Genomic DNA, 14,248 nt, shown 5'->3' with positions numbered 1-14,248 from the left:
CTCCGTAACGTATGGCAACGTTCGGAACGCTCCGTAACATTTAGCAATGTTCGGGAACGTTAGGAACGCTCCGTAACATTTAGCAATGTTCGGGAATGTTAGGAACGCTCCGTAACATTTAGCAATGTTCGGGAACGTTAGGAACGCTCCGTAACATTTAGCAACGTTCGGGAACGTTAGGAAGGCTCCGTAATATTTAGCAACGTTAGGGAACGTTAGGAACGCTCCTTAACGATTGACAACGTTCCGTAACGATTGACAACGTTCCGGAACGTTTGACAACGTTCTGGAACGTTAGGAATGCTCCGTAACGATTGACAACGCTCTGTAACGTTGGACAACGTTCTGGAACGTTAGGAACGCTCCGTAACGACTGACAACGCTCCGTAACGATTGACAACGTTCGGGAACGTTAGGAACGCTCTGTAACGTTTGACAATGTTCTGGAATGTTAGGAACGCTCTGTAACGTTTGACAACGCTCCGTAACGTTTGACAACGTTCTGGAACGTTAGGAATGCTCCGTAACGATTGACAACGTTCTGGAATGTTAGGAACGCTCCGTAACGATTGACAATGCTCCGTAACGTTTGACAACGCTCCGTAACGATTGACAATGCTCCGTAACGTTTGACAACGCTCCGTAACGTTTGACAACGTTCTGGAACGTTAAGAATGCTCCGTAACGATTGACAACACTTTGTAACGATTGACAACGCTCCGTCACATTTGACAACGTTCCGAACGGTCCGTAACGTTTACCAATGTTCAGGACCGTTAGGAACGCTCCGTAACGTTTAGCAACATTCGGGAACGTTAGGAACGCTCTGTAACGTTTGACAATGTTCTGGAATGTTAGGAACGCTCTGTAACGTTTGACAACGTTCTGGAACGTTAGGAACGCTCCGTAACAATTGACAACGCTCTGTAACGTTTCACAACGTTCTGAACGCTCCGCAACGATTGACAACGTTCCGTAATGTTTGACAACGTTCTGGAATGTTAGGAACGCTCTGCAACGATTGACAACGCTCTGTAACGTTTGACAACGTTCTGGAACGTTAGGAACGCTCCGTAACGTTTGGCAACGTTCTGAACGTTCCGTAACGTTTGACAACGTTCCGGAACGTTAGGAACGCTGCGTAACGTTTGACAACGTTCTGGAATGTTAGGAACGCTCCGTAACAATTGATAATGCTCCGGAACGTTAGGAACGCTCTGTAACGATTGACAACGTTCCGTAACGTTTGACAACGAATGTTAGGAACGCTCCGTAACAATTGATAACGCTCCGTAACAATTGATAATGCTCCGGAACGTTAGGAACGCTCTGTAACGTTTGACAACGTTCCGTAACGTTTGACAACGTTCCGTAACGTTTGACAACGTTCTGGAATGTTAGGAACGCTCCGTAACGATTGATAACGCTCCGTAACGTTTGACAACGTTCGGGAACGTTGGAAATACTCAGCTCTTGTTGTTTTCTCACCGGAGTGGTCGATGTCGTCTGTGTCATCTACCTCTTCCTCGCTGTCGTCACGGTTACCGCGGCTCATGATGAGGTCGCTGGGCCCAGCAACATCGGCTTCCTCTGCGACAGGAAGAAGCGCGTTAGAACCGGACCAGAACCGGGCCGTCCTGTGGGGCAGTTCTGTCCTCTACCTGCGGACGTGGCAGGGGACATGTCCACCGCCCCCAGGTCCTTCCTGAGGCGCTCCAGCTGCTCCTGCTGCTTCCTGCTCTGCGCCGCCACCTGGTGGGCAGGAGGACCGTTTACAACCAGAACCAGAACCGGGACAAAGCAAAACCAGAGCCAGAACTCACCAGCTGCCGCCGCAGACGCTCATACTCCGGCCGGTAGTCCCTGAAGAGACGAGACAATCAGATCCCGACCTGAACAAACTGAACTAGAACCAACTGGACCTGCGTAGGTTCTGACTCACCTGTGGTACTCCTCGGCTGCCTCTTCCACCTGAGTGAACAGCTGGTCCAGCCCACTTCCCGTCACCGCGGAAACGCCCACCACCTGTCACACAGCCCAAACATCAGTCAGGCCTAAAGAACCAAAAACCGGACCATCTGAGTCTGGTCCAGTCCGTACCCTCAGACTGGTGTAGAACTCGTCCAGAACCAGGCTCATGGACCGGGTCAGGTTGCTGACGTAGGACGTCTCCTGGTTCAGAGCGTCCTGGAACGCCTCGAAGTCCTGCATCCACTCCACGGCGAAGCTGTGCTCGATGATGTCCGTCTGCAGTCAGGGGTCAAAGGTCAACATGGGGTCGACAGGAGGTCACAACAACAACCACCACCAGGAAGCAGCTGACCTTGTTCATGGCCACGATGAAGGGCAGCTTGGTCTTATAGAGGATGCTGGGAGAGAGAAGAGACCATCAGAACCCAAAGCACGCTGCTCTGGAATGAGTTTAATCTGATCCTGCAGCGCCCTCTGCTGGTTCACATGAGGAACTGCAGATGTTCAGTTCCTCACCGCTTCAGCTTCTTTTATATGTATTAAACATTTTACTGCCTGACATCCAACAACAGGATTCCTTTATCCTGCGTTCACACTGCAGCCTGAAGTGACCCAATTCAGATTTTTTTTGGTGTAATGTGACCTGTATCCGATCTTTTCATGGCAGTGTGAACAGTACAGGTTGGATTCTTTTTCGAATGTGATCCATATCCGATACGTATCCGATTCAAATGCGACCTAACGTCCAGGTCGCCTTCATCCGAACTGAACGTCACTGATTCTCAACAAATCTCACTATTCTGCGTCCTGATAAGCGCAAGTGGGAAGAAAAACAACAACCATGACAGATTATATGAGGATTAAGTTGTTAATATGCTGCTCCGGCCGGACAACAACTTCAAATATGTAAGCTAAGCTCCACCGTTAGCCTCCATGTTTACTTCCGCAAACACTGAGCACTTCTTCTTTTCATGGCAGTTGGCAGAACACTGAGAACGCTGACGCTATGGCGCCCTCTGCTGCGCATGCGGGACACTTTCAGGTCGTTTGCCCGTTCACACTGCAGAACGCATACAGGTCGCATTTACTGGCAGTGTGAACGGCCCGGCAAAAAACTCGGAATTGGGTCACTTCAGGCTGCAGTGTGAACGCACCCTTAGTGAACTGATGAACAGGAAAAGGATTTTCAAATCAAATGTTTCAGATGGATTCTTTTAGTCTAAACTAAATCTTTGCAACTTTTATAAAAATGTTTATCAAGGTTGTTGCATGTTGTCACAGTTTATCAGACAGAACATGGGGAAGGGTAGCAGATACACAAGCATGATTGACAGCGCCTCCTGGCTCTGATTGGTTGTTTACAGTTAGAACCGGCAGAAGGCGGAGGAGTTTGATTTTCTTTTATCAGATTATGTCTCATAACTTAAATATGTTACAAGCATTTTTCTAGAAGTTGCTGCAGCTTTAAGGATTAATCGATCACTAAATCAGCTGATGATTATCAGGACTGTTTCAGTTCTAACAGGTTCCAGAACAATCTGACCCAGAACGTCTGGTTCTGGTTCTAAACTTAAAAGCTCAGTGTTTTCTAGAACCAGAACTGGGTCGGTACCTGCAGGCGTACAGCATGTTGGACATGAAGGTGACAGGGTGGACGCTGCGGGACGTGTCCATCACGTAGACGACCACGCAGGGGAACGAGGACGCCTGGAGAACACAAACAGATCTGGGTCAGAACCAGGCCGGGCCAGAACCAGAACCTACCAGAGCCAGAACCCACCAGAGCCTCTGTGATGATGGTTCCTGACGCTGACCAGGTGAAGACTTCGATCTGACCCGGCGTGTCGATCAGGACGAACCTGCAGAGACATCAGCAGCAGAACTTCAGGTTCTGGACCCAAACAGAACTGGTACACTGGTCAGGAGCAGCTGGTACCGACCGGTGGTTCTGACGCTTCTTCTCGATGAACTGCATCACCTGAAAGACACCAGAACACAGAAACCCTTTCAGGAGCAGATCCAGATCCAATCAGAGGTTCTTGTACCGAACCGGGTCTGATCAGAGGTGATAGCAGAACCGGGTACTCTGGACCGGGTCGGGTCACCTGGTCGAATCGCGTGGCAAACAGGTTTAGCGCAGTGACGATGCCGCCGTTCGGGCCCAGTCCGTACTGCTTCATCACCTCCTTGTAGTTCACCGTGTCCCGGATGTCTGAGAGACAGAGGACAGGCTGAGGACAGGGGACACCGTCCAGAACCGGAACAAGGCAGAACCGGAAGCCAGAGCTCACCGATGTTGGCCGGAAACGGAACCTCATGTACGGCCGGGTCCAGGTTGATGACGTAAGGAGGCGAGTTCTGGGCGTGGAGGTGAGCCGTCAGTCTCTGCGGGGACAAACACAGGCTGGTAACCAGGCAACCTGGTAACTAGGCAACCTGGTAACCAGGCAACCCGGTAACCAATGCGCTGATCAGCAGCTGGTTTGGATCAGAACCTGTTCTGAAAACGAGTAGAATGAGGAGCTGCTGAAGTTCTGGTGGTTCTACAGAACTCAGTGCAGCTCTTCTATGAGTCCACTGAGGGCGGAAACATCAGAACCGAACCGAACCTGAATACCAGAAGCAGAGCGTCACCGGGTCCAACGGGACTCTCTGAGCAGAACCCGAACCTGTTGGACCTGTTCCCAGGCGGAACCGGTCGAGAACACGGCCCAGATGAAGCCCGGCCTGTGCTGCTGCTGAGGGGTTCGCGCGTGGATGCGGAGCTGTCACGCGCTGCCTCACCTGGACAAAGGTGGTCTTTCCGGAACCCGCCATGCCCAGCACGATGAGACACACCGGGGAGTCCGGAACCGGACCCGGACTCGAACCTCCCTCCGCTCCTGGTGCCGAATTGTCTCTGCTCTCCGGAGAATCCACCGGTGCCGCTGCCGCCATGTTGGTGGATGGCCGTAAACAGGCAGGCTGTGCCGTAAAAGAGGACGCGACGAGCCGCTTCGGCCAGCAGAGGGCGCAAAGGTGCAGAAAAAAAATATCCAGAAAAAATAAATAAAAAAGCATTTAAATTTAAACATATCAACAAAGAGGCAAGAAAACTATATATGTAAAAAAAATAATAAAAAAAAAGGTCCGGAGTTTATTTGACATTAAAATAAAAAATAGATATAAAAATGTTTTTAATATTTAATATTTTGTACATTTTTCTTTGAGTATTTCGTCGGTTTAATATTTGTTGATAATTTTCTTAAAAACATCTAAAGCTGATCAGCCTGGTGAAGGTCCAGGTGAAGACCATGAACACTGCATTCCTCACCTGGTTACCATAGCAGCCGACTGTCAAACAATAGTATGAGAATAAAAACTATCCTGTCAGCCAGTTAAGATTCAACTGCTCATCAGAAATATTTCATCTTGCAGTGCGGCATGGCATCGCGCCATGCCGCACTGCATTTCCTAAAGAGCCCAGTCCAATTATTAAATTCAAAAATTGTTTAAAATATAATTTTTATTACTCTTATGTAATTTTCTGATCTTCTGGGTCTTTTTAAAGGCTTAAAAAATTCTCTTTGTATAATAGTTCTAAAGAATGAGTTTCACTTTTGAAATGTTGAAGTATTTCATGTTATTCTATTTTATAAGTCAAAGCTTTAAAACTGAGGAACAAACGGAAACCCACCAGCCTTTGGTTTGTGGTTTGAAATATTTAATGTGTAAATTGTTGCAGTTGGACTTGGTGTCGCCGTTCAGAACATCCGTCCAGCGGATCGGATCAGCAGGATGGGACGAGGCCCGACGGACTGACGTGAGTCCAGCAGATATCTGCGAATTGTCCGCTCTCCACGGAAATGCTCGCTGATACCTGGTTCCCATGACAACAGACTGATGACTTTCAGTTCCTGCCCTGCTGAAGCAGGATGTAAAAGTCGTGGCGGTGAGATGACCCTGCTGTTTTTATTGGCTTGTTTTGTTCCCAACATGAAGAGTTCGCCGTTCTTCTCACGGAGCCGATAACAGAGCAGCAGAACAAACTAAGAGAAAATAAAGCAGGAAGCTGAAGAGGAACTAACAGAAGTTCAGGCTGAAGCTGTTCCTGGTCTCAACCTGAGAGACGACAGAAACATCTGGAATCCTGATCAGCACTAAAACACATCACACAGGAAACATGTTCCACACAGACTGAGAGTCTGACTGCAAATCGGCCAGACCACTGCCGACCCGATCGACCACTGCCGACCCGATCGACCACTGCAGGCCCGATCGATCGATCACTACAGACCCGATTGTCTCTGATCAACGTTAGATTTTATTCAGAGGTTAGAATCAGCTGACCCGGTTCGGTCCAATCAGATCCTGGAACGCAGCAGCTGTGTCCTGCCTGTTTCCATGGAGACAGTTTACCATAAACTGAGAGGAAGTGTTGTTTGCTGTGAGGCGTTCGCTGACCTCCTCGGAGCGCGGGGCGTTCAGAGTAATCAAACAATGATGAAGAGCTTCCTGTTTACTCTTCATCTCTCTGCAGGTTCTGAGTCAGGCTCTGCTTTGGTTCTGGCCGGATCGGGTCAGACAGCGGTGTGGCTCAGAGCTGCTCCTTCAGGGACAGTGGGTCAGAACCAGAACTCATCTACTTCCTAAGTCACAAACATGAGATCCATCTTTCATGTGATAACATTGTTGTTTTCCGAACGGTTCCGGTCCAGAACCTCCGGGTCCAACCGGAGCCTGGTCAGGGACAGAACCATGATTAGAAGTCCAGAAATAACCTGGTTCTGATTAAACTGGACTCTGATTCCTGGAACGGGTCGGAGCGGGTTCAGCAGCTGGTCACCAGCAGCCGTTTCCTGGCCCGGTTTTGGTTCTACTGGACTGTGAAGCTGAAGGCGGCCCAGTAAAGGTAATTTTATTTATATAGCACATTTTCAGCAACAGGAACTGAAAAGAAATTCAAACAAAATAACAAACCAAAGAAAAGAACAAAATAAGAAAGAGCTAATAATGTTGATCCAACATTATTACAATGTTGAAACCCAGACTGGTTCTACTGGACTGCGGCCACAGCCTAGTAGAACCAGTCTGGGTTTCATTCTGAATTCTGATTGGCTGAGACCCAGAAAACCAACCAGGAAGAACCTCCAGCATGTTGCTGCACTCCCTCGTCCGTCCGTCCGTCTGTTCCAGTTGTGCTAAGAGGAGTTAGTAAATAAAACTTTAGGACTTTTAAAATGACAACAAACTTCCTAAAGCAGATATTATTTATCAGAAATTAACACTGTGTTTTTTCAGAAGGTCATGTGACATTATTGTTTTAAACTAGTTTTATTTATCTGGACAGAGGGAAGAACGGCTGCTCATGTCATCCAGCCTCTGGAAAAACAGGAATGAAACAAAACAGTGTTTCTATGGTTTTACTTTTTATGGCTGTTGGAATAAAACGTTTTACTCTGAAAACCGATGACAAATTTCCTCCAAAAGAACGAGTGGAAATCCTGTTAGATTCAGAACTACAAATGATCAACTTTTACCGCCATGTTGAAGCTTTAACGGCTTTGACCGGACTTTCTAAACAAACGGACTGAAGCGGACCGAACTGGTCTGGTGGGAATGATGCATCCTAACAGCGTCATAGAGACGTACAGCCTTATTTTCTAAGGTTCCTCCCCTGGTCGGATACTGCCCTGGGCAGAGAGCCATGTTGCTCATATAAGAAACCAGCAGCAGGTCTGGGTCAGAGGTCACCTCCAGGTTGTTTCTTCAGTCTTGCTCTGGTTGTTGTGTTTTTCCGGACCAGGGTGCTGGTGTTCCGGTGTTCCGGTCCGGTCCGGGTCTGCAGAGAGAGATCTGATGCAGCAGGAACCAGCTGGCTGATGGAGGGGGGTAATGACTTCCAGCTGCCTGGAGCCGAGTGGGGGACGTTTGATTTCTGCACAGGCACGACCCCACCTGAACGCTGCAGTCAGATCTCCTGACCCGGTTCTGAGGTTCTGTGAGTCCGGAGCAGCAGGAAGCAGGAACCAGCAGCAGCTCCAGCCGGACCGTTTGGACCGGTTCTGCTCAAAGAGAATCATCTGTCACGCTGAACCCGAGGACTGACACAGACTGGGTCACTTTGGTTTCACGGTGGTTTGGGTTTCTTGTGGTTCTGAACGATCTGGATCTGTTGATTCTGTGTTCCATTGGGGGCAGATCATTTTGGGTTTTCTGTTTGTTTTCCTTCTCGTCTCTCTGGTTCTGCTTGTTTTCATCAGTTTTCCTCTGTGTTGCTCTTCCTCCTTCCAGGATTTGTTGGTGATTTATTGGACCCGGTCTGTGGTTCTGCTCGGCCCGGCTGCGCTCTGACTCTGTACGTCCTGAGCCCGGTTCGGTGTCGTCGTGGTGTTAATTTGGTCTTGGTGGTTTTGGGTTTCTGCTGTTTGCTTTCAGGGCGGGGCTGAGGTTTGGACCGGAGGAAACATCCAGAACATTTTCCTGACCCGACCCGTTTCACCCTGAGGATGATGAAACTCAGCTGCGTTCAGAGCGCCTCTGCAGCTCGGACGTTTCTCCACCTGAAGCTCCGCCTCCACCGCGGCGGCGCAGGAGAACCCAAATAAACAGGCAGCAGCTGAGTGGAAACAGCCGGCCGGGCCAGGTACGCTCAGCTCCCTCTGCTAGCTGGTTTACATTAGCCTCCTCCACATCGCCGCAGGATAAATACGGAGCCATTTCTGTTTAAACACAGGTAACCTGAACTGGACCGCCGTCCTGGAACCAATGCAGGGCAACTGGGAACACTGGGAACCACCATGACGCCCCGAAACAAACTGAGGAGAAAAGAAATAAAAACTAATGTTTGGAGAAGTTTAGAACACCTGGAAAGCTTTATGAACACCTGAACGTCACCTGACACCAGAAACGTAGTTTGTGATTTGTTGGTAAATGTGTGAACTTTGATCCCTCTTGAGGTTTGTCAGTCTCATCTTCCTCCTCTGCTCCTCTTCCTCAGCCGTAGCTCCTCCCCTTTCTCAGATGTTTCCTCCTCAGCTGAAGTCGGCTGAATTTGTGGCGACTGTTTCGTGGAGCCTCAGATTCCTGACCCGCTTTCGGCCGCCACACATTCCCAAACATCCCAAACATTCCCCAGCATTCCTGGTGGCCATGATGGATGAGCGCCACGCCGGGTGAAGCTGATGTTCAGAACCCAGCTGCAGACCCACTTCCTCTTCCTCTGAGGAAGGAAGTCAGGTTCTGGGTTTCTGGTTCTGGTCGGGCCCAGAACTTTGATGTTTCTTCTTCTGTAGTTTCTGCTGAGGCATCATTCACAGCATTCTGGCCTCTGCTGCAACCTTTGACCTGGAAACCAGAGAACCTCCTGGCTGTAGCAGAACCAGGTCCGGTTTGCCTGCAGCCCTCCAGGTGAGGGGGCGGAGCCTAAGGGATCAGGAGGTCAGATGGCCTGAAGCAGAACCAGGTTGGTTCTGATTAGTGATGGTTCTGCAGATCTCCTCTCTGGTTCTGAACCCGTGCTGCTGGGTTCTGATGTTAGATCAGCAGACAGAACCTTCAGGTTCTGGTTCAGACCCGCTGACTCTCAGTTCTGATCCTACAGGTGGAACAGATGCATTCTGGGTAACTTCAGCCATTCAGGGTTCTGGTCCAGTCAGATGCTGGTGGATCATGCTGGACCCAATTGGACCTGTAACAGAACCTGATCTGAGCTCCATCTTACTGAAGAACAGCCCCCATTTTCTGGTTCTGGACCTGGTTCTGCTGTTTGATAGAGAAAATTCCAGTCAGAACCGAACTGTTCTGGCAGTGGACGTGATCTCATCAGAACCAGGGACCTAAAAAGGCTGGTTCTGGTCAGGGGCCCAACTACATATTGTTCAGGTGGATGCGGACACATAGATGCCCCCCTGACAGGAAGGTACGTGGAGGTAAAACTCGCTACATTTACCCTGTTATGGCCGCGTAAGGCGCCCAAGTGGACCGAACACATCATCGGTGCGCCGCCCCCTCCGGTGCAGCGCCCCTATGCTGCATGCCCACTTTTTGCCCCACTGGTTCTGGTTCTATTCTGGTTCTGGTTCAGACTGTGGAGCCTCTGGAGATGATGATGCAAAGAAGGATTCTTCATAGAATCAAGAAAGCTACGGCCAACTCTTGGAAAGTCAGAGGTTTCTTCAGATTCACTGCAGCACAGACTGCTACAGGAGAGCTTTCCTGCCTTCAGCATCTGCAATAAATGTTTGAGCCAAAACATTTAATTTCACTTTGAGATTAATACATTATTTTGAATTTGAATTAAACCTGGCTACCTGGGCTCGGGTCAGAACCGGCTCGGGTCAGAACCTGGCTGGGTCAGAACCAGGGTGGGGGTTCAATGTCATCCTGAGGAAACTTTGTTGTTTTTATTTTGTGTGTTAATTAATAAATTAACAATAACACCGAAAACAGGAAGCAGCCGGATGCATGACCCGAACCGAGCCGAACCTCCTCGGACTCGGCCCGGTCCAGGTGTGGCTGCAGCCGCCCGGCTCCGGTTTCTCCTCCGGCGTGGGCGGGGTCAGTGATGAAGAGGAGGAGCAGCTGGTCTCGGTTCAGTCTGTCGCAACTTTTTCCTCTCTTTTGTTTCTCAGATTCTGATGTACCTTCGGCAGCTCACCGAACCGGGCCAAAGCGGGTCGAAGGCGGGATAGGAGTGGGTCGGACAGGGAGCGGTTCTCCGCTGTGGATCTGGACTCTGTTTGGATCAGAACCGGATCATGAATCGTTAGAACTGACTTCTCGGAACTTTATCTGCCGTCTCCATGGAGATGAGAGATTTTCCCGCCATCTAAGCAGTTGATCACGTGCTGATCAGGGATCGATAGCCTCATTGATCGTATTGATCGGGATGGGCGCGCTCCCGTTGCTTTTGCTCGTGCTCTGGATTTGCGAGCACGCCAGGAGCACGTTCCCGATGCGCGCCTCCTACAGCCTGTACTCCGGCGGGCACGCGCACGCGCACGGAACCCGCGCGGCCAGCAGACACAGGTAAGATGACACGTGCACGGAAACGGTGATGATGATGAAGATGAGGTGAAGCAGGGGTGATGACGTCACTGTGCGCGTGTGTGTTGAAATGTGATGATTTGAGTTTTAAACCCACCAGAACCAAAATTAGAACCTTTCTGATGGTGGGTGAAACTGAGGGGGGGTTCTGCTTGGAATCTGGTTCTGGTTCCGTCTGCTGAAGCGGTTCTGACAGACGGGCTGCAGGTCCGAGTTCTGGCTGAGAGTCAGACCTTCTGCGGGGTCAGAGAACCAGGAGGTTCTTCCCTCCGTGTGGCGGTTCTGATCCGGAGCAATGATGTCGTTTGGGTTGGGTTCAGGTTCTGATGTCACTCATTCCTGAAACATTATCCCATGGTTCTTCTGGGACTGGGTCGGAACCGCTTCCACTGCTTTCTCTACATAAACACGGAAAGCAAACATGGAGACGTTGGATCCAGATCTCAGAACCCATGCAGAACCAAAAGGTCCTGCTGGACCAACATGGCTCTGGTGGACAGAGAGCCGAACTGGGCCGCTGATTCTGAATGCAAATCAAGTCCAGAATTTCCTCTGGATGGCAGAGTTTACTTTTCCTGCTTCAGGTTCTGGTAAAATTGGGTCGGGTCGGATCAGTCATTCCTCTGGAGCCAAATTGGATATTTAGTTTGTAAAATACAAAAAAAATGATTCCATTCAGTTCAACCAGACACTGAAGTGAACTGAAACTGAACTGAACCAAATGTGAACTGAAGTTAAACTGACTGAAACTAACCTGATTCTGTTGAGAGATTTTAGTCTGACCCGATATGCTGGTACCTCCACCTGAACCGAATCGCCAGCCCAGACAGCGCTGGTGAAGCTGATGAAGACGAGCAGCTGCTCAGATATGTCAGGAATTTATCAACCCAGGGACAAATAGTCCCCATGTTGTCAGTGTGAGCAACTCATGAATCCGTATCTGCTCCAGCCGGATCAAACGGTTTCAAACTCAGGAGAAATAAATCAGTGAAATGGTGAAATGAGCCTTTAGTCTGGGACATCCAGAGAAACCATCAACAGGCAGAACAGTCTGCAGACCTGAGACCCGATTAGTCTGAGCCGGTGTTAGTAGGATGGTGAATTAATGGGACGGTACGATAGGGGAATGCTGCTTTAGTGGGTCGGCGTGTTAGAGGGACGATGTGTTGGGTGGAACGGTGTGTCAATGAGTCGGTGTGGTAGTGGCACGATGTATTAGGCAGACAGTGGTTTAGTGGGTCTGGGCATTAGTTTGACGGTACGTTAGTGGGTCGGTGTGGTAGTGGGACCTTTTATGTTCAGTTGTTTTATTCTGAGCTTCTGTTCATTTGGTCCCAGGCTGTGCTGTAGTTTCAGAAAACTGGTTCAGAATGGAGAACTGAACATCTCCACCACCGTCCTCCAGCCTCCTGGTCTCTATGGAAACAAATGCTGTTGACACGTGTGTCTTTCTCAAAACATGTCAACACAGAGACACATTCATCATGACCTGCTGACCTCACCACAGAGCTTCATGTGACATTAAGCTCTCTCAGGAACAACAAGTCTTCTTCTCCAGACCTTAGAGAGCCTCACCAGTCAGAAACCAGTCAGAAACCAGTCAGAAACCAGTCAGAAACCAGTCAGGAACCAGTTTGATGTTTTGGATTGGTTGGATGCTGCTGGCGGCTGGATTTGGACCTGAAGGATTTTTTCTTCTTTCCTGGATGTTTTGTTTCTCCTGTTGTACTGACAGAGCTAAAACTGAACCATAAACTGTGACGTTCCAGAACCAGAACCCTTCACTGTGCGTCCCAGAACTGGATCAGAACTAGATCCCGCTCTTTAACTATGTGTCTGATTTGAAGGAACTGGTGCGCGTTCGTCCTCACGAAGACGGTGAGCTGCGTGGTGGAGGACGGCGTGGAGACCTATGTGAAGCCCGACTATCACCCATGCAGCTGGGGCAGCACCCAGTGCAGCCGGGTCGTGGTGTGAGTGACCTCTGACCAATTTCTGACCCGGCCCTCTCGGAACCGATGCATTGAGCCTCCATGTTTGGTGTCTCCGCAGCTACCGGACCTACATGAGGCCCCGTTACAAAGTGGCCTACAAAACCGTGACAGAGATGGAGTGGAAGTGTTGCTATGGTTACAGCGGAGAGGACTGCAGCGTCGGTCCGGCTGGCGGAGCAGGAAGTCACTCGTCCAATGGAGCGGGGACAGGAAATGGTTCTGGAACCGGACAAAATGGAGGTAACAAAGAGTTGGATCTTTGCCACTAGGTGGCGATGTTTCTATTGAGTCTACACAAATAATAAATATTACTGCCAAGTCCCTAAATATTAAAACAAACAAGTAATTTGTTTTTAAGATAAGAGACTTTGATTGAATGTCACTAAAACTGACATTTAAGAGGTGAAAACAATGGGGGTCGTCATTTGTAAATTTACAGTCAAACTTTAAAGGGATCCTCGATTAGTTATAAAAATAGACCTTATTTGGGAAATATTCATCTTAGATGTAAAAACAATACAGTAATAATACAGAAGGTTATTTAGTTTTGATAAATTTTAATAAAATATTTTCACAGGAATGTCGCCATGTTGTTCACGCTGCAATGCATTCTGGGTAAATGACATATAGCGGTCCAACTGCCTGGCTCCTCCAGCCAACAGTGATGAGTAACGTTATTAGAGCCTTTTTGATTTGAAGCGGAGCGCATTGAAACCGATCAGAACGTGGAAATAACAAGAGGCGACGAAGAGGAGGAGCAAAAAGAGGAAGAGTTGGCAGTAGGAGCTGCTGCCGCCTTCAGGTTCATAATGAAATAATGAATGAGACTCACCTCTGGTCACTGTGCGATCCGGTTCGGTTCTGTAGCTCTGAGCCCAGTTAGGCAACAGCTGTTACTGGTGGTGGTTTCACATTCAGTACCGGTGATCCAGATCCGTTAGCATTTCCAGCAGTAATAGCTCCGTTAGCATTTCCAGCAGCATTAGCTCCGTTAGCATTTCCAGCAGCAATAGCTCCGTTAGCATTTCCAGCAGCAATAGCTCCGTTAGCATTTCCAGTAGTAATAGCTCCGTTAGCATTTCCAGCAGCATTAGCTCCGTTAGCATTTCCAGTAGCAATAGCTCCGTTAGCATTTCCAGTAGTAATAGCTCCGTTAGCATTTCCAGCAGCAATAGCTCCGTTAGCATTTCCAGTAGTAATAGCTCCGTTAGCATTTCCAGCAGCATTAGCTCCGTTAGCATTTCCAGTAGTAATAG

At 49.1% G+C, this 14,248-nt stretch overlaps 2 protein-coding genes across 2 annotated transcripts in view; one reads left to right on the top strand and one right to left on the bottom strand.

The window, feature by feature from the left end:
* gpn1 (GPN-loop GTPase 1) overlaps window positions 1-4,908 on the bottom strand; it is a 13,536-nt gene extending 8,628 nt beyond the window's left edge. The window contains exons 1-12 of the mRNA XM_015035488.1: window positions 4,756-4,908; window positions 4,263-4,356; window positions 4,077-4,183; window positions 3,912-3,949; window positions 3,752-3,830; window positions 3,584-3,678; window positions 2,324-2,369; window positions 2,101-2,247; window positions 1,943-2,025; window positions 1,824-1,863; window positions 1,662-1,752; window positions 1,489-1,590 (exon numbers count right to left, since the gene is read on the bottom strand). Coding sequence (XP_014890974.1) covers window positions 1,489-1,590; window positions 1,662-1,752; window positions 1,824-1,863; window positions 1,943-2,025; window positions 2,101-2,247; window positions 2,324-2,369; window positions 3,584-3,678; window positions 3,752-3,830; window positions 3,912-3,949; window positions 4,077-4,183; window positions 4,263-4,356; window positions 4,756-4,908 — 1,075 coding nt within the window. The remainder of the gene's footprint in view (window positions 1-1,488; window positions 1,591-1,661; window positions 1,753-1,823; window positions 1,864-1,942; window positions 2,026-2,100; window positions 2,248-2,323; window positions 2,370-3,583; window positions 3,679-3,751; window positions 3,831-3,911; window positions 3,950-4,076; window positions 4,184-4,262; window positions 4,357-4,755) is intronic.
* The window catches only part of emilin1b (elastin microfibril interfacer 1b), a 56,831-nt gene that overhangs the window by 16,788 nt on the left and 25,795 nt on the right, over window positions 1-14,248 (top strand). Inside the window, exons 2-7 of the mRNA XM_015035487.1 lie at window positions 5,696-6,862; window positions 7,757-8,596; window positions 8,687-8,879; window positions 10,584-10,980; window positions 12,846-12,971; window positions 13,051-13,232. Coding sequence (XP_014890973.1) covers window positions 10,841-10,980; window positions 12,846-12,971; window positions 13,051-13,232 — 448 coding nt within the window. The 5' untranslated portion in view covers window positions 5,696-6,862; window positions 7,757-8,596; window positions 8,687-8,879; window positions 10,584-10,840. The remainder of the gene's footprint in view (window positions 1-5,695; window positions 6,863-7,756; window positions 8,597-8,686; window positions 8,880-10,583; window positions 10,981-12,845; window positions 12,972-13,050; window positions 13,233-14,248) is intronic.

This window comes from Poecilia latipinna, unplaced genomic scaffold, assembly GCF_001443285.1.
Source record: "Poecilia latipinna isolate Pla-1442-1.1 unplaced genomic scaffold, P_latipinna-1.0 Scaffold336, whole genome shotgun sequence".
Classification (NCBI taxonomy): domain Eukaryota; kingdom Metazoa; phylum Chordata; class Actinopteri; order Cyprinodontiformes; family Poeciliidae; genus Poecilia; species Poecilia latipinna.
Note: the sequence above shows the minus strand (reverse complement) of the source record. Positions and strands in the feature narration are given on the sequence as shown.